The following is a 19,487-nucleotide window of genomic DNA, read 5'->3' as shown; positions in this document are numbered from 1 at the left end:
CAATATCTTGTAGATACGGCGCATTCCTGCCCTTTTATTTTTACACATGGCAATGCAGCAGGACGGCTTGCTGGGCGTCAAAATATTGTAAATGAGGCTCTTATGTCCTTCCAAAATGTCTGTATTTACCATGCCTTCATCATTTACCTACACTATTGTCAGTACATTTATAATGTGTGGCTTTTAAGAACGAACGTTAGTGCCCAGTAATATGTGTCTTTATTTAACCGGCATTGTATTTAGCGTAGTCATATATTGTCACTGTTTTATTTTTTTTTTAATTTTCTCGTGTTGTCTGCACATGAGAAAATTGACTGAACTATGCATTTCATTAAACGTATGTGCTCTGATTGATAGCTGAGGTGAAAATACTGACCCACTACTGCCAAATATGAGTTCACACAGTGTCTGAGCCTATTAAAAAAAAACCACCCACAGGGATGTGCCCCCAGAATATCGAGGTTGAAATCTCGATGGTACTGCATATCATGGACTCAACTCAATATCAATAGACAAAATATTGAAAGGTACGTAAGTATAGATTTTCTATGCCTAACTCCACAAATGTGCTCATTGACAACAAATATATATATATATATATATATATATATATATATATATATACAAAAGCCCTCGAGCTTTGGAAGGGCACACTACGCACTCCAATGCTTCAGGGCAATTTGTTGGTGTGTGTATATATATATATATATATATATATATATATATATATATATATATATATATATATTCACAAAACTGCATTTTAATAATTAGTTTGAGTGCTGAGAGTCCGCTTCCGGGGTGGTGAATTTCGCACATAAAAGATAGGACAGGCATATCTTCTTATGTGTGGAGTTCTCCACCCCTAATGCGTAGTCCCCACACTTGGAAACCTACTATTAAAATGCACTTTTGAGAATAGTGATAAAGCGTAAACTTACACAAACACGCAAGTTTACCTTTGTGAATTAGGCCCTTACTTAGGCTATAAAACTACAATAGCCTTTTTTACTGACAATAGTTTCCTGTTTAAAAATGTGTGTGTCTCAACTATCCTGACCCAGGTTAGAACTAGGGCTGTGTGAAATTCACTAGGTTTGTTTTTGAGTAATTACACAAAATTTGAGAATTTCAGTGAAATGATGCACAATTACGTGAAATGCAAAACAGTCATTTGGTGCTTGATTTTAGCACAACATGGAGCCCCATCTTTTTTCTTGTCTGGGTTGATAGGGCAGTTGTCACTAGACAATTATATGATCATCACTAGAGAGGGGCTTTGGCTCTGCTTGGACATAGGGAACCAGGAGTTGATGCTTTCATTGGGTGACCTTGTGTGCTTCCGCAAAAACGTGCTTGACCTCCACAGCTATGATTATTTTGTTCATTTATATAGCTGCCTCTTGGGAATGGGATTTCTGGTTGGCTAAGGCTTGCGACAAACCCAGGCAGAAACCACCACTCTACTCAGGGCAAGGGAGTTACACGCCAAAGATAACCCCCTGTTCCCCCCCTTGGTAGCTTGGCTCGAGCTGTCAGGCTTATCCCGAAGGCAATGTGTAAAGCGTTTGTGCAACACACAGCAACAACATACCAGGCACACCATAAAAGGAACTCCACACAAGGTTATATCAAAAACAGCCTTAATATTATCAAAAAAACACATAAGAATAGTAATCACACAATATACACTGTGCCACCTGGCACTGAGCACTATTTACAGGGGATTATATACACATGACAGGGCCACTTGGGCCACTGTCTGAACCATCACTTAGTAAAGATAGAACATATAATAGACGTAGAATACAACCAGTAATTATTGGCAAACACTGTACTCAGCATCCTCCTGTAACACAAACCATATTAGGCACAGTATCACATTTAGGCATGAAATAGATTCTGCACCAACCTCAACCATAAAACCATATTAGAAGCATAAATCAGGGTGCGTAAATCATAATACATGCATCACATTTCCTAGCACCACATAAATCTCATTAAGGCCTAGCGCCCTACAAACCTAACGGTCACCCTGGACAACTGGCCTTCTCACAGGGGCTCCAATGCCCTGTGTCCAAAATGTCAGGGGGCGTTGCCAATACAGCAGAATCCAAAGTGTGCCAGTGCGCTGGGGCTGAGGAGTGCATCTCACTCCTATCTCTCACAATGCCCCTAAAGGCATGATGGCCTAAACGTTGCAGCTGCACCCTACTTGATGGGCAGCTGTGAATGAAAACAAGGCTTGTTACACGAAAAGGGTGTGGAACGGACTAAGTTTGAGGCTGTTGTCCATGCGACCCGGTGGTGCACAATGTACCTGAGATTTAAAGGGGAATGGCACGCATCCTCACAAGGAAGTTGCGGTATCACAGGCGGACTCGCGGCCACAGCCCCCAGCTGTAGTGGTCTGTGGCGTGCACTCACAATAATCCTGGGACGGGGCTTAAAGGCAGGCACCCAGCGGCACACGCAGGTAATAACAAGATCCTCGAAGTGGTGACAAATGCGGGCACTCGGCGGCGCAGCTCCCCAGCTGCAGCGGCCCACAATAGCGATGGCGATGATTCTCGTCGGACGGCAAATGCAGGCACTCAGCAGCACAGCTCCTCAGCTGCAGCGGCCCACAATAGCGATAATGATGACTTTGGTAGGGGACACCTCCTTTACGACGCAACTTTTACCACGCAGTGCCTTTACAACGCAGGTTTTTGCAACACAAGTCATTACAACGAATTGCGCTGGGGAGCGCTGTAGGACAGGTAATAGTTTAATTTACTATCCAACACCTTCCCTACTATCCACGGGGACTGGAGTTGGAATAGTAAATTAAACTATTCACTATCCAGCACCCCCAACGCAAGTCCTTGTAACGACTTGCGTTGGGAAACCTGTGTTGGAAAGATGCATGCGTTGTAACAACGTACATCCCTTTGGTAGCACAGGCAAATGCGGGCACTCGGCGGCCACGGGTCCTCAGCTGCAGCGGCCCACAATAGCGATAACAATGACTTTGGTAGCACAGGCAAATGCGGGCACTCAGCAGGCACAGCTTCTCGGCTGGAGCGGCCCACAATAGCGATGCAATGACTTTCAGCCCGTGTTCCCAGCAGTAGAACCAGTGGCTCTGGAATTCTAAACAGAGGCCTCGCCTGCAAGTACGATCCCCCTTAAATAGGAATCCGGACGGCTGATGGGTGAAGTCTAATGTCCCTGAGACTTCGGCAGGAGGCAAGCTCAAATCAGGCCCTTGGCTAGTTTCTTCTGCAAGAAGGATGAAAGTTTCAGAGTCCTTTCCCTCTATTTACACGGACAGAGGTTCGTCTTGACATCCAGAAGTAACACATGCAAAGTGAAAGGTCCCAAAAAGTCTTCAGAGAGGAAGGGGCAATGCAGGGCCCAGGGAGGCAAGCCCTCATGGCAGCCCCCCCCTGGTTCCCAGCAGCAGCACGCCCCAGCAGGATTCTGGAGCAAGAACTGAACAACCTCATGGGGTCACAGCCCCTATATTTATATCAACAAAAGTCTTTGTTCTCAAAAGTCACAAGTCACGGAACCCAGCCAGAACCAGTTTGGTGTCGCCCTGGAGCACATTGTTTACAAGGCTGCATCCTGCCTTTCAGGAAGAGGGGGTCTGCCATCAGATGCACAGTGAGAGGTTAAGCCATCATTCACTTTGCCAGGCACAGCCCTGCTCTGATCAAAGGGTCACCCCTCCGCATACTCCAACTGCAGATCTCTATTCACTCCAGATCGGACTCAGCATGCCCTTTCCCTCCAAAACCAGACAACCAATACACATTAGGCAGGCAGACACATAGCACACAAATGCCAACTTCTAAAAGTGGCATTTCTCACGTAGTCATAATAAATCTGTGCACATCATTGCGCAGCATTTCTCCTCACAATTTCATACATACCAGACTTGACCATACTGCTCCTCCCATAACAGAAATTACCACTGACCCACACTGAGCAGGGAATTCCCTATGCAGTCCTATGGGAGGCTCTCACTAAATGTAACAGAGTAGCACAGTGGTTTAGTGTAAAGTGTGTGCAAAGTGCCCAGAGGCCAAAACCCACAAACACTACACAGAGAAAAAGGCTGGGAGAAATGCAAAAAAGTTTAGGGTGAACCTGCAAAAAAGGCCAATTCCAACACTGCCTAAGCTTGAATTTTCACGTTCAGACATATGACACTAGAATGCTATTAACGTGTATTAGATATTAGATAATTTATAGTGTTTCTCTAGCAGTAGCAGAGATGGAAGGTCAGGGATTAACCTACTTGTATTTTTAGCTCTGTCTGGACAGTGCAACTGTCACCTGACCTTCTAACCTACACTAATGGTATTTAACAGTTCTTTGCTTCCACACAAATATATCTATTCCCATGCTATTTACTTGTAATGCTTGACATTACCATACAACATTTCCTTAGCCAGATCTATAGGCACTGCCAATGCGTGTCGAATATGAGGATGCATTTCCCATTAAAATCAGAGCAAAAAAACACAAGAGCAGTACACAGCATCCGCTCACATTGTGGTCATTTGGGTTGTACCTGTGTGCTCACTTTAAATGTTCGCTCTGAATGGCACTAAATTACGCAAAATAGCATAGAAGCAAATTTTATAACAAGCATAACTTGAAATTGCAAACATCACTGTTATATTACAGCAGTATAATTGAAATTTCACAAGGGCCTAAATATAATTGCATTAATTATCCATGTACGCGGAGTTGATGTTAAAGCAGATATGGTTTGCTGAAAGCAATACCTTTTTTTTTTTTTTTTTAACTTGTCCAATCACTTTCTGGTATCAAATCACAAAACAAATGTCATAGAAGAAATACATGTACTGCTGTAAAGGTTAGCGCTATTGAACATTAATGAAAAATGAAGGCTTAGAAAGGCTAATGACACTGCATGAGATGCATGTGACATATAGCATGGTCGGTAGTGAGCAATATAACCCAGGAAGACATGCCAAGGAGTTGTGCACAACTGTCACTTTTTTTTGCAGACAAGTTGTGATAATACCTTTCTGCTGGAGGTTAAGGTTGCTCATCTCTAGTCCTCTGGAGCCACAAACCATGAGGATTTCTGGCAACTTGATGATTCTGAAATCCCTATCCACAAATATGTTTGGATGAAGTGCCGAAATGCTATTGTACACTTTGGGGCCTGTTTATGAGATGGTTTACATCACTTTTGCACCAGGCAATGTGGTGCAAGAGCAACGCAAACAATACATGTGATTTATGAAGCCACACATGGCCATGTTGCGTGGCCCTGAGTGCCTCCATGAATCTGGAGTAAGGCACCACAAATCAAATTGCTGTGTTGCCTTACTCTGCCCTGGGAAGGCATTCCATGGGCGTTGTGTAAATGTTGTCACACAGCCCCTATGATTTTTTAAACATTCCTAGATTTACCAGAACTGGTGGACCTGGAAATGTGCAAAAAAGATACGTCTTCTCAGGTGAGGCGTAACAAGGAAAATATCACTATTTCACCACGTTACTGCCTCTTTCTATGTCTGCTACATTCTGCAGCACACATAGAAAGAGGAATATGTCAAGCCGAATTGTTTTTGTTCAGGAAGGTGTCCCTTTGTTCACAAACAATTCTGCATGCAACGCCGGCACCCTTGCACCATGGTGCTATCGTGCCTACATTGGCGCAAGTGTGCAAAAGGGTGCCGGCAAAACTGAAAAGGCAGGAATGTGCCCTATTGCCTTAAATATAGCACATGCCTGTCCTTTCCTTGCCATGCAGTGCAGCAAGGTGACTTGCTGCACAGCACTGCATGGCATTCTCTTAAATAGGCCCCTTTGTTTTATTGTCACCTCGAGATACCGAGTCATTACCTGTGCCTCGCCATGCTCATTGAAGTAAGAAGCTGACATAAGACTCCAAGGGCATATTTACAACTTTAGTGGTGCAGGGATGCGTAACAAGTCACTTTGCTACGCTGGCCAGCAGCACAGTGAAGGTGCAGGAATGCACCACGTTTATTCCATACAGCGCATTCCTGTCCTATGTCCCTGCTCTGGCATCATTTTGGCAGCCTAGTGCCAATGCAGGTACACATGCACCACGGTGTATTGTAGGCAAGATTGTTTTTGTGCATGAAGGGGCACCTTCCTGCACAAAAACAAACCGGAGAGGCTTTTTCCTCTTTTTATGTGCCCCGCAGAATGCAGCACTGTTTACAGGAACTCCCCCCCTTGGTATAGTAATAGTGTGGAGTCTGCCTGCAACTCATTGCGCATATATGCAAATGCCATGAAGAAGGCCTGTCTGGACCACAGATTTCGGTCACCGCATTCCCAGTGTGCCGACATTGCAGTGCCACATGCTGGTACATTATGAATATTTTCAAGAAGGAGACCCGGTCACGGTTTTTGTTCCGCAACTTTATTTTTTAGGGCAGAATCTCACCCTAAGGTATTTAATCCTTGGGTGCTTTACATAATCTTTGTGAGATAGTGGAAGAATTTTTTACAATATTTCGCATTACATGTGAAAGACATGCCCCCTAATTCAAATTCCGCTCGCCCCCGCAGCACAAACGGCGATCTTTGGAACCGATTAAAAGAGGTGGCGCCCCATTATACGGAAAGACCGGTGCTTCACGCCATCATAACTAAAATGAAGTAAGTGTACGCTTGCATCCTTGCGGCTTGCCGGCGGTCTTTGCCTGCAGATCCTTTAGCTCCTCAACTAAAAAACGCTCGATTTAATGTTGCAGATACTGATGATTTTTCAACATTCATAATAAGAACTACAGACTGGAAGACATGTACCACTCAAGAAATTACGTGAGTTATATCACAAGCATCCCTTTGAATTAATGATGTGTAGTCCCTCAGACAGGAAATAGAAACAATATCACTGTATTACAGAATACAGTGAAATATTCCAGTCAAGAGTCTCAAGAAATGGATTAAACCCGCATAAACCCCACAAGAAGGTAACAATAATTGTTGATAAGTGGCACACTAGTGACAACACACGTGAAGGTCCCACACTAAAGTATGTCCTTCGCTTACATTTACACAGGTACCCATCCTAAAGCCCTGAAGAAGAGCCTGACAAGTTAAATACAGGCTCGGAAACGCGTCGGCTTCCCACACATTCGTTTTAATTACGAATGGCTTCTTTCCCGCATAAGGCTTCACAAAAAATCCACATGAAATAAAGGGAATAAAAATGAACTGTATGCCTTTACGCCACCAGGCCAGACTGAGCAAAAATTGTATTATATTGGCCTGGTTGAATTCGTTGGTAGGGTACTATCATGAGAAGTGACAACAATGATTTCTTGATAAATGTTTTATATAATTGTTATAAGTATTTCAATGTTTGTTTTGTACTGCAATAATTGTTTTCAGTACTTGTAAATATATGCCACTGTGCAGGACAGCGAGTAAACCTCAGACGTTTTTCTAAAGATTGTAAAAAATTCTTCCACTATCTCGCAAAGAATATGTAAAGCACCCAAGGATTAAATACCTTAGGGTGAGATTCTGCCCTAAAAAATAAAGTTGCAGAGCAAAAACAGTGACCGGGTCTCCTTCTTGAAAATATTATATGTTGTCCAACCCGGCCACAGTGTAGGACACAACCCCATATTCAGTAAGGTACATTATGAATGGTAGTTCAGGAACGAAGATTTGCTGTGCTGTCCCATGCAGGCCTCTGTACTAGTATTCACACGTTTTCTTAATGAATCACATTCCTTTTCCTGCCTCATTAATATTCCAAAGGGAGTGCTAGGGCTTTAGGCATCCCTCACACCACAAAGTAAAAGCCGGTCATAATGCTATACAAAAGTTGTGCTACGAACATCCGTTTCAGGCCCGTAAATTTGAGAGGACAGGAATGATGAGAAGAGGTGAAAGAGCGACGTAGATATATAAATGTGAAATGATGTAAGAAGTGGAGAATATAGGCCTGAAATTGTATCTATAAATCACAAACCGTGCAATGCTGCAGCTGTGCTTTTTAATAAAATAATGCAGTGCCTCATTTCTCATTTCATGTTTATCTGGTCTCAGACACCACTTGCAGTTACTCATCTGAGCTTTTCTTAATGTGTTTCTGGATCCGATCCTGCAAACAGCAAGCTTTACACAGTCCACTGTAACAGGCAAATAAACAAACTGAACTATACCAGCTGGTGTCACATGGTCAGGATAGGCCTAAATAGAAATGCCACAATTTACATGTTCACATTTTATTAACTTGTCTTCTATTTTAGATACAATGTCTTTTGACATACATTTGCGTGTGTGACCATGAAGGATAACCTTCTCTTAGTCTGCATTGCTTACATTTCTTCTTCATAGGCACATTATCATGACGCCTTCTACATTCAGTGCAAAGTATAAAGTTCACTGCGCACAATGTTAATTGTGTTATTGTCCGGTAGTCAACAGCGCTGTCCATCTAGAATAAACAATTGGGGCCTGACAGGGGTTGCAACATGGCCACATGGTAGCTGTTATTATCTATACACAACCACATCCTTGTTTAGGGAGACAAGCGCTCAGCTAACACTGCGAGGTCACTACATGCCGGAATTCCAGCTCAGCGGATTCCTGTGTACCAACATGAGGGGTGTCCTTCCATGCATTTAGACAGGCAGCCTGATGACACTTACTCACAAGTAATGGGGAGTTAGACCACCCTGGCAGGGATGTGGCTGATCACCCATCCTAGGGAAGACCAAGTTAGGGAGTGCTAGGTAGGAGTGCATTATGCACAGTACTTGTATGCCTGCAAATATACACTGACTAAGCACAATGGTGAAAATGTTCATCTTTTCCATTATTCTTGTAATGGTAATTACGCTCATCTGTTTCAGTCTACTGCTTATCATAGTACATGTATTGTATACAACAATCACCATGCTTCAATAAATATTGAAATGCCTTGCTGGGCATTTCTTGTGTATTTCTTTGGGTATGGATGAGAGTCCAAACAAAAAGGTTCTAGATCTGTTACCACAATCTCCTTGGGAGATCAGGGTTGTTTTGTTCTGAGGTTGCACTCACATTTGTTACCCTGGATTAGGGGTGTAGATGGTGCTCTGTGGGATAGCAGGGATACAGACTAACATATCCTCGGAGTGTGCATGGAATCAGTCTGGCAACGTCCTGACATTTATGTTGTCTGGCAAACGCAGAGTTTTATCAATGAGGTACCAGATGTAAAACACTGCTGAACATTATAAGGAATTGAAAAACCACTAGCGCTGAATGGAAGGATTTTACAAATTCAGAAATTAATAACTAAATAGAGCATTACGAGTTAATATCCACTATTGGTGTCTTGGTCCAAACATGGTCAGGTGGACCAGCCACAAAAGTAATCCTCCCTACGGCAGCTTGCAGAATAACTTGCTCATTATTTTTGTACCGGTTAAAGGGCCATATGTACAAAAGCATTTTTGTGGTTGTAAATGGTTCCGACCACAGAAATTGTTGTACATATGTACAGAGCACAATTTGTGATTTGTTAAAATGTTACCAAAACAAAATTTGTGTTTAGCACTTCGTTATTTGGAAGGGGTGTGTTTAGAGCACCCCTCCCAAATATCAAGTTGCAGTGTTATGCGTGACTGTTTTGCAATCGAATTACGGTTGCAAAACACAAATGTTTTACCGACACCTCAAGGGTGGTGGTGGCCATTTGCAAATTAGAAGGGCTCCCCATGGGGCCCCTTCCCCTTTGCTAATGTTGAAATAAATACATAAAAAAAGCTAAGATTACTTCATTAAAAAGCTATCACAAACATGATGGTCTGCTGACCCTGGCAGGCCACCATCCCTGTGATGGCTGCAATTCTTAATGGGTCGCACATTGTGGCCTACCTCACTAATTTTCATGAGGTCCATCCATTGTGACCCCATTAGGAATCTCTATTTCCATCTTGTATGTTTTTGCACATTAGGAATTACGACTTCTTAATTACGATTCGCAAAGAATCTCAATAAGAACATCCCAATTCCTAAATTCTGTACATGTGGCTCAAAGTCTTCAAGTAGGTTGACATGATTTCTTCAGTACAAAATCATGACTATTTTGCTATAAATTGAAATTAAAATATTTATAAAGCGCACGTATACCAAGCGGTTTCTTGGCGCTAGGGATGCAGCCATAGGACAGTGGGAGGGACGAACTACTAGTGTGGAAAGGCTTGGGCAAAGAGGAATGTTTTCAAAGCTTTCCGAAACTCCAAATAGTGGGGGGAGGACCTGAGGAAAGCGGGGAGGGAATTCCAGAAAGTGGGTGCTAGCGTTGCAAATTTAACGCCTCCTGACCTCTTCTTCTTGAAGAGAGGGACAACCTAGAGGGATTGTGAAGAAGAGCGCAACTCTCTACTAGGAAGGTAGGCCTTGATCTCAGAAGAAATAAAGCCGGGGGCTGTCCGTGCCCTGGCCTTGAAGATGATACAGCCCATCTTAAACAGGGCATGTTCCCGGATAGGCAACCAATGCAGAGCTTTGAGCAGTGGGGTGACATGATGAGACTTGGACAAGTTGTAAGCAAGTCGGGCTGCCTGGTTCTGCACCAGTTGAAGTCTCCGAAGATTGTATGCGGGGACACCGGTATACGAGACATTGCCGTAGTCTAAGCGGGAGATCACCATCGCAGACAGAATAAGTTTGAGTGCACAAAAGGAGAAAAAACGTGACACCTTTCGAATAGTGCGGAGAGTGAGGAAGCCCGAGGAGACAGCTGAACTAATCTGAGAGTGCAAGGTGAGGTGAGCATAAAGTTTTATCCCTAAAGTTTTGACCGAAAAAGAGGGGGTGGGGGGAGAACCCAGGGAAGAAGGCCAAAACAAAGAATTCCAGGGACTGGAGGAGCCACCCGTCAACACCATCTCAGTTTTGTCGGGGTTAGGTTTCAGATGGTAGAAGCTCTTCCATTCCCTGATAAAAAACATAACAGAATGAAAATTGTGAGTGGATTCAGGAGAGGAGGATCATTTAAAGACAAGCTGGAGGTCATCAGCGTAGTTGTAGATAGTAACTTCCATCTGCTGAAGTGCCAAATAAGAGGGGAAATGTACAAATTAAACAGCAGAGGGCACAAGGAAGATCCTTGCGGGACTCCGCAGTGAACCTTTTGAGGGTGCAGAAAAATTAGCCAGGTGGACGGCCTGAGTGCGGTCCCTCAGAAAAGATGCCAGGCAAACTAAGGCGGTCCCCCTGATGCCAGCCGCCTCAACACGGGAAAGGAGGATGGAATGGTCAACCGTGTCGAAGGCGGCGGACAAATCAAGGAGAACCAGAGCTTGGGGCTGGTTGGCGTCCATGCCCTCTCTGAGGTTATCCCTCACAGAGGACCACGGACTCCGTGGAATGCGCCGGGCGAAAACCAGCCTGGTGGGAGGCTAGACAGCCATTCTCCTCCACAAAGACGCTAAGGGGCCCATTAGGATGGCGGGCGGATTGCCTCCGCCAGGGTAGCGGTGGCCACCGCCACCCTGGCGGAGGCAATCCGCCCGCCATCCTTCCCTGCATTCCCCCCCGCCATATTACGATGGCGGAGGGGACCGCAGCGGTGACAAACACCGCCCGCATGTTCTCCGCCCCGGTCGCCTTGCGGCCGGGGCGGAAAACCAGTAACATGGTGGCGGTGTCTGTTAGACACCGCCCGCCATATTACAATGGGCTGGTCTCAATGCCTTTCCGTGGCGGCAATGCCGCCACGGAAAGGCATGCGGTGTTCACTCTGGGGGCCCCCTGTGGGCCCCCAGAGTGAAGTACAGGTGGGGGGTGCACATGGGGGGGTACCTATGGTACCCCCCTTCATTTGCATATACAAAGCGGCAGGCACCGCGCGGTGCCTGCCGCTTTGTATATGCAAATGCTGACAAGCATTTCTAGCATTGTGGCGGGCGGTGCTGAGCGCTCCGCCCGCCACAATGCTAGAAATGCAGGATGTGCCCGCCACAGTGGCGGGCACATCCTAATGCCACCCCCGGGATCCCCGCCCTTATGGCGGGCGGTCCCATTCCCCGCTAGGATGACGGGCGGACAAAGTCCGCCCGTCATCCTAATAGGCCCCTAAGTGTTCTGGTGATATGGCGTTCCAGTATTTTGTCTAGGAAAGGGAGAAGAGAGATGGGACGATAGTTTGCAAGTGAAGATGGATCTGCACCGGGTTTTTTAAAAATGGGAATGATAATTGCAGATTTGTGCGACTGAGGGACAATGCCATGGGCGAGGGAGTTATTGAGGAAAGTGAGCGGAGGGGAGGGACAGACCAGATAGATTTGTTTTAGAATGTGTGCGGGGCAAATGTCAGATGGAGAGCCTGACTTTACCGTTGAGAGAAGGGACAGAAATGATTCTTTAGTCAGAGGGGGGAAGTGGTCAAGGTGGGCCCGGGGGGAAGAGGGCTGTAGATCCGAAAAGGAGGGAGAGGGAGGGGAAATGTTGGATTTAATAACTGTAATTTTCTCTAAAAAATAACTGTTAAGTGAATCACAAAGGGTCTGGAATGGGGAGGGTTTAAGGGTAACTTGATCCGAAAAAGCCAAGTCCTGCACTATGGAGAAGATTTCTCTCTGCTGATTTTCGGCGAGCAAGATTTTGGAAGAGAAGTACTCTGTTTTAGCAAGGAGAATAGACTTCTTGTATTGGCTCAGAAGTGCGGTGTATTTAGTTTTAAGGATGGAACAATAGGCACGTCGCCAGGCACGCTCCGCTTGCCGGAGAGCCAGCTTTTCCTCCTTAGGTGCAGCGTTGAACGACCTATTGGCATCATAGTCGCGTCTGGCAGTAACTCTCCTAAGTAGGGCCACCTGATCGCAGCCTCTGCTAAGCCAATTGTTTAAGGAGTCCGCATGAGAGTGAAAGGGGAGATCTTGAAGGTTAGGGCAAGAGGCAGAAAGGGAGGAACAGAGACATGATTCCAATTACGGGCCCAAGTGTTCCTGGGAAGGGGAGGTTTCTTGACAGGACTAGGGTGCAGAAAAAAAGAAATTAAGAAATGGTCGGACCAGACACATGGGGAGACTGCAGGGTAAGAAACAGGACAGTTAAGCAACCAAACCTGGTCTAAAATGTGGCTGTGGATGTGAGTAGGGGTGTGAACATGGGACACAAAGTTGAGAGCACAGAGAATCAGAATTCTTTGGATGAGGGATCCTCCGCCGGGTCGGAGGGCCAGAAGTTAAAATCGCCAAGCACCAGGATGGAGGAATTATTTACTGCCAATCTGGCCAGCAGGTCCTGGATGGTGGAAAGGAAGTGCGGGGTAGGTTGAGGGGGACGATACATAAGTAAGCAGGTGAGAGGTGGCGAAAAGGAGGCAGAGCGGACGACTAAATAGTCAACCGTTGCAATAGGAGGGGCTGATAGTATCTGGAAATGAAGGTCAGCACAGGCAATGAGGGCAACGCCGCTGCCGGCCTTACCGACCAGTCGGTCGGCGCGGATGGCGTAATAGGGGGAGGGAAGGGTAGCTAAGAGATGGAAGGGAGTCCGGACAGAACCAGGTCTCTGTGAGAAATAATAGATCTGGTTTGTGGGTGTCCAGCAGGACAAAAAGTTCAAGATAATGTTTGACTGCAGATCTAGTGTTCAGCAGAAGAATAGAGATTGCAGGGGTCGCAGAGGACGAGGGGGATGGCTCTGATGGGATAAAGGGAGGAGGGAGGAGGGACCGGGGCCAGGATGCAGGGGGAGGGAAGAGTTGGGGGGAGGCCAAGTTTAGAAATTTTGACAATGGTGGAATCTTCCAGAGTCTAGGGACCCTGCAAGGATCGAAGCTGGACTTACGAAAAAGTTAAAAATTGGGCAGAGTAGAGTGCCTCTAGCCGCGGACGGGCGCAGACGGGCTTGCCTTTGGCGCACCGCCGGCGCGCCTGCTGCGTGCGTCCGCTGCGTGTGCGCATGGGGCGTCCCTTTTGAAGGAATGGGAGTGCAATGGCTGCTGCGCTCACCCGTGACCCACCACTGCCCCACCAAAGATGGAGCCCGCAACCCCGTCAGCCCTCCGGAACAAGCGGCACTCAGCCGTGTCGGACCGGGGCTAGGGGAGCGGCAAGGCAGCAACAAGCAGCGGCGGAGGGTAAGGGACAGAACAAAGTGATTTTAAAATTATGCAGCTAAAAGATGCGAGGCAAGCCCAAGCACGGCCAGCGTCCGCGAACCCACTGCCACTGGGTTTGAGCACTATAGCACTTACCCATGTCCAAAAACGTATGTGACCCATTCTTCTGATTTTTACACACACACACCAAAGAGCACAAGCAAACCAAAGTAAACAGAAATGTCTACGACTGTACCAAAGTAGCAATTTTTAGAGAACCGCAAATTAGCGATTCTTTAGGACTACTGGTGATTCTGGTTGAATAGCTGCTTTACAACCTAATCTTCTGATCCTAGATCTAAAAGTACTAGCCTTTGCTATTTGCTAAAAAGTGCTATCACTATTTTAGCTGCATCCTAAACATGTTTGTGCATCTCACCCATAATCTATTTATTTTTTAGAATGAGTATTATGTTTTCCCCAAAATTATAGAGACTACTAAAGTGTGATGACATAGCCTTCACATGCTTACATCACGCAACCTTTGACCTCCATGTTAAGGTTATTAAGGATATGATTTATGAGTCTTCCATAGAACATGTGGCTGCTACAGCCTAATAAAAAAGTAATCTATGAAAACACAAACCGCTATTAAAATGGCAATTCGCGCACAAGCATTCCGTCGGCCAGACTGATGAAATCATGAGAATATCAAAGCCACTGCTTAGACCCAGGACATGAGGGGCTCCAGTATCTCAGATTATACATTGCAGTGAAAAGATTATTTTTATTGTGCCCTGGTAATTATGGGCCTGGGATATCTGATATGGATTTCACAGTGGAGTCTGCAACAATCTAAACCAGAAGACTGTTCTGTGCTCAAATGAACTGCTAACTATCTTTTAGTAGAAATCAGAGAGTTCAGTTAATGATGTAGCTGCTAACAAAACTACAGTTACTGTTCCGGGACTAGGAATTAATGTACTAGATAGCCAATGGTGGATAGGAAAAAACATCTGGAGAAAAGAAACCAACAAACTCTCTGGCCTGAGAGATGGTGTTTTCAGAATTATGCACTGATCCCATTAACAATTTATTATATATATCCATGTAGGTATCATAAATTAAGATTCTATTTGGCATGAGAAATCAGTGCAGTCATGAGATCTCTTGAGATATGGTTTAATCGGATGTTATCGTCAGTGACGTTCAGTCCATCTAGATGTAATGATTTAAAACTTTACATCCATAAGTATTCTCTGGAGTCCAGGCATTCCTCCTTTGAAACGTATTCACAAAGTAAATCTTAAAATCTGATTGCAAATAGTCCAAGTTTAAAGCGGTTGGCTAAAGGTTTGTCAATGTTATTAATTATTGTTGGTTTTTGATTCCTGAATCGTGTACGGAGGAAATTCACTGTTTGGCCTACATATTGTTTATTACTGCTTTGGCGTTGGCATTGAGTCACATAAGTAATGCATGTTGAGTAACATGTAAATTGCGGTCTTATGCCATAGGTTCTTTTGTAACAGAACTTATTGCTGATATTTGTGAAAGCTATTTACATATGATGCACCTTTTTAAAATAAGGGTAATGAACCCCTTTATTTGTTACAGCTTGCTTGACAACAGCTCTCACAATACCTAGCTCGTAAATTGGGAGCTCTGCAGTAAGCAATGACTAGTGGTTTGGAAAAAAAACTGATATAATTTTTTACAGGTAGATATTTAAAGAAATGTTTTTGCATTATGTTTTTTTAGTTAGGAGATAATGGATGATAGTCAACCATTAATGAGATTCTGTCACGTTTGTTTCTGCTGCTGGTATTCCAAATAAGTGCTTCCCTGGACAAGTGCAAAGATGTGTTTCTCTATGATATGTAGAGAACAGCCTCACATTTGCAATCTCCCATAGATATTCTTTACAAATATCCTCATCTCTACACATGTGTCTTATTCTGAGTGTATGGCAGTAGATGATGCTGAATTCAGAGTGGTGTGGGTGACATAAAGACCAGTTTAGATGCAAAATAGCATCGGTAGGCTTTTTGTTCAGATCAGTTACAATTTTCTGTTCATTAATGGTGAGTATCACACCAAGAAAAGGAAGGTGATGTTTCTGTTCAGTATTGCTGCTGGTGAATTTGATGACCTGATGGATGCTGTTATAAACTGTAAATTCTTGTGATCTGTACCACATGCCGAATTGCGTATATTTGATATTGAAGTGAGGGCAATTAGACTTGAGCCTGAGAGAATAGTGTGATTTGGCACTCCACATACTAAATTTATTGCACATATTTGGTTTTAGTATTTGATCATGAATAGTCCATTTGAGATTTTATGGCTAGAATTGAGGTCTTTCTCTATATTTCACCATACGTCTTGTAGGTTGAGACTACTTACATTAGTGGTGTTGATTCCTAATGATTTCTCACACTCGGTTGAAATTTGTGTATGGTGACATTTTATACAACTTTCTTTTCTCTTTCTATGGCTCTTTTTTCACTTCTACCACTTAGCTTGGGGTGAATGAGTATATTTTAAGTTTGGTTACACAACATATTTATAGTCGGATAAACTGCTTCCTATTAGCTGGTGACTATGATTTCACAATTAGGCCCTGAATCACAAAGGGCCTCCACTCTCATAACAGAGGCCTTGCAGTCATGGGGGAATCTGCACCCTCTGGGTGGAATCACCACATTGATTCTCATTGCAGAGATTCGGCCTTGAGTGCTGGGACTTCCCCCTCCCCCCCCCCCCCCCCCCCCCCACACAACTACGGGGCCTTCACCATGATGGCAGAGGGCTTTTTTAAATCGGACCTTAGTGTATTCCATGGTTTTGAAAGGGTCTCCTGTTCTCTCTTTTTCTTAAAGACTGAGAAGTATTTTTTATATTGACCTAATATTAGTATACAAGATTGCCATGTCAGTTTTCCAAGATGGGGTTTCACACATTTGTTAATATTACTTCACCTGGGTGACTCACTTCTCATGTCTTGCCTCACTGGATATGTACATGTGGATCTGTACACGTGACTTTGTAATACATTTCATGAATTGTAATTGTGAAAATATGAGCATAATGTTATTTTACATTTTGTATGCTAATTCTCATTTTATAATATAGATTTATTACAGTCTGAATACTAATATATCGGTTCTGTATTGAAGCAGGTAATGACACTAGGTTGTTTATATAATCACATTCCCCTAACTATGTTCTTCTTTTGTATGCTAATTCTCATTTTATAATATAGATTTATTACAGTCTGAATACTAATATATCAGTTCTGTATTGAAGCAGGTAGTGACACTAGGTTGTTAATATAATCACATTCCCCTAACTATGTTCTTCTGTGTTCAGTCATGCCATTTCTTATTTGATTTCCCACGGGATGGGATGTTGCTCCCTTTGGTGATGGAAGATCATCTGATATATGTTTGAGTTAAGTAAATGAGGCACTTTGTCTATGTTTTTTCTAGCACTGATGAAGTCCTGGTGAAGAGAACGGACAAAACCCTTTTTGGCTAGGAATGTGTGAAGAACTACATTCAAGAATAAAAGAAGAATCTTGTTAAAGATACTTGGGCCTCATTTATGAATCGTTGGATCGCTGGTTGAAAACAGCGATGCAACACTTTTTATTTCGCCCTCCTTGCGACACCTTGGTGCGCCGTATTTAAAGAAGGGCTCCATGTCACAATAATTGACCAAACATGTCAGGAATCCTGACGTATCTGGTAGTGCATTAATGATGCATTGCTGGAATGTGTTAGAGAACAGATGCCACTCCATCACTGTATCATTACACATTGGTGAGTCCCATGTAATAGGGCCGGCAGATTTGACGCAGTGAACTCGTAGAAGTGGTGCAGTGAAATCGCAGATTTCACTGCGCCACTTCTACGAGCCTTTTTTACGGGGGAACACCCACCATGCATACAATATACCTGACACATGAATAATATAGCGCAGAGGTTTACAAAGTGACGCATTTGCCTAAATGTGTCACTTTGTAAATATGGTGCAGTGTGGCGCATTGCAACGGCGGCATAAGGCCTTGTAAATAAGACCCTTTGTGTTCTTCAGTGTGCATTCAAGGATAACAACTGTAGATTTGGGGTTTACTGGGTGTGGAGGACATTGGTGTGGCTGCCTTTCCTTTGAGCTTGTACTTTTTAAGTCTAACTTGAACACTTTTAGTGGAGTTTGTGTTAACACTATCCCTGCCACCCACTTCTTGTTCTGGAGTCTTTGCAGTTACCCAGGGTAGCACTTATTTTGAAAACTAACAGCAGAAACTAAAGTGAAAGAATCTAATTTGTGGTTGGCTATGATCCCTCTATCCCTCTATCTCTTGTTTCTGTAATGTTTTACAACCATTGTTGTTTGCTTGCAGGAATGGTATGATCAATGGGTGAACATGGGCACTGCAAAAGCTTCCTTCATTAAGAATATATATGCTGTCAGCATGAAGACGTCCAGGAGTGAAAAAGAGGTCAAAGAAATGGTGGATGGAGCTGGATTTGTGTCCTGCGATGCATATGCTATGGCAGCTGCCATAGATAAGAGCACAATGACATCGTCCATAGAAACTGTAGTAACAGTGGAGCTCAATGGTAAATTTACAAGAGGGATGATGGTGCTGGATCTCATCGACGAGCTTAAAAGACCTAACAAAGCTTTTGTCATGAACGGATGTGATCTGGATAAATTTAAGGTTCTTATGGAAAATTCTGTCAAATAAACAATTCCCTACTGTGTTCAGATGAAGACTTGTTCCTTTAGTGAAATGCAACTTTTCAGTTAAATTACCCTTACTTTAACTGTAGAAAATGTTTTAAACTGATATTAACATTATTATTTTCTGTAAGAGTTATATTCTGTTATGACATGTTAAAAATATTTGCAATGCTTGAAATAATGCAAAGTCAAGTGATCTTTAGTTATAATAATGCTAATGTGAGATACATTTTAACGTTGGTTTTCCAATGGAATGCATGGTTCGTAATAAATTCCAAGTAAACCTGAAGCAGGTGCTAAATATTTGTAATCATGTAAAGATCTGGAAAAATACAGAAAAACATACAAGTTTTAAAATGTCATTTAAAGTATAACAGAAGATTACAATAGTATATAATAAAAAGCATACTATATAAAATATACGATGTGTAGTTACATTTGTGCAGAAATCACAATATCGAAAGGATGCTAACTGCCATGATGAACTAAAACCTTATCACTTTTTCACAATAGCAAGTTATCTAGAAGAAAACTAATAGAAGCAGTTAAACATGAAATATACAATAAAAACAGCAAAAACTTTGAACCCTATTCCTACTGGCCCAGAGCAAGCAAATAATGTGAGTGCAACTCTACGTAGGTGAAAATAAACGGTCATAAGATACTTTTTACA

At 43.6% G+C, this 19,487-nt stretch overlaps 1 protein-coding gene across 1 annotated transcript in view; it reads left to right on the top strand.

Annotated features, from left to right (window-relative positions):
* The window catches only part of LOC147722658 (uncharacterized), a 132,243-nt gene extending 113,009 nt beyond the window's left edge, over nt 1-19,234 (top strand). Inside the window, exon 5 of the mRNA XM_086965162.1 lies at nt 18,471-19,234. Coding sequence (XP_086821288.1) covers nt 18,471-18,818 — 348 coding nt within the window. The 3' untranslated portion in view covers nt 18,819-19,234. The remainder of the gene's footprint in view (nt 1-18,470) is intronic.
* The last annotated feature ends 253 nt before the right edge of the window (nt 19,235-19,487 follow it).

The sequence above is a fragment of the Lissotriton vulgaris genome, chromosome 4_1, assembly GCF_964263255.1.
Source record: "Lissotriton vulgaris chromosome 4_1, aLisVul1.2, whole genome shotgun sequence".
Lineage (NCBI taxonomy): Eukaryota > Metazoa > Chordata > Amphibia > Caudata > Salamandridae > Lissotriton > Lissotriton vulgaris.
This window is presented reverse-complemented; position numbering and strand designations above follow the sequence as displayed.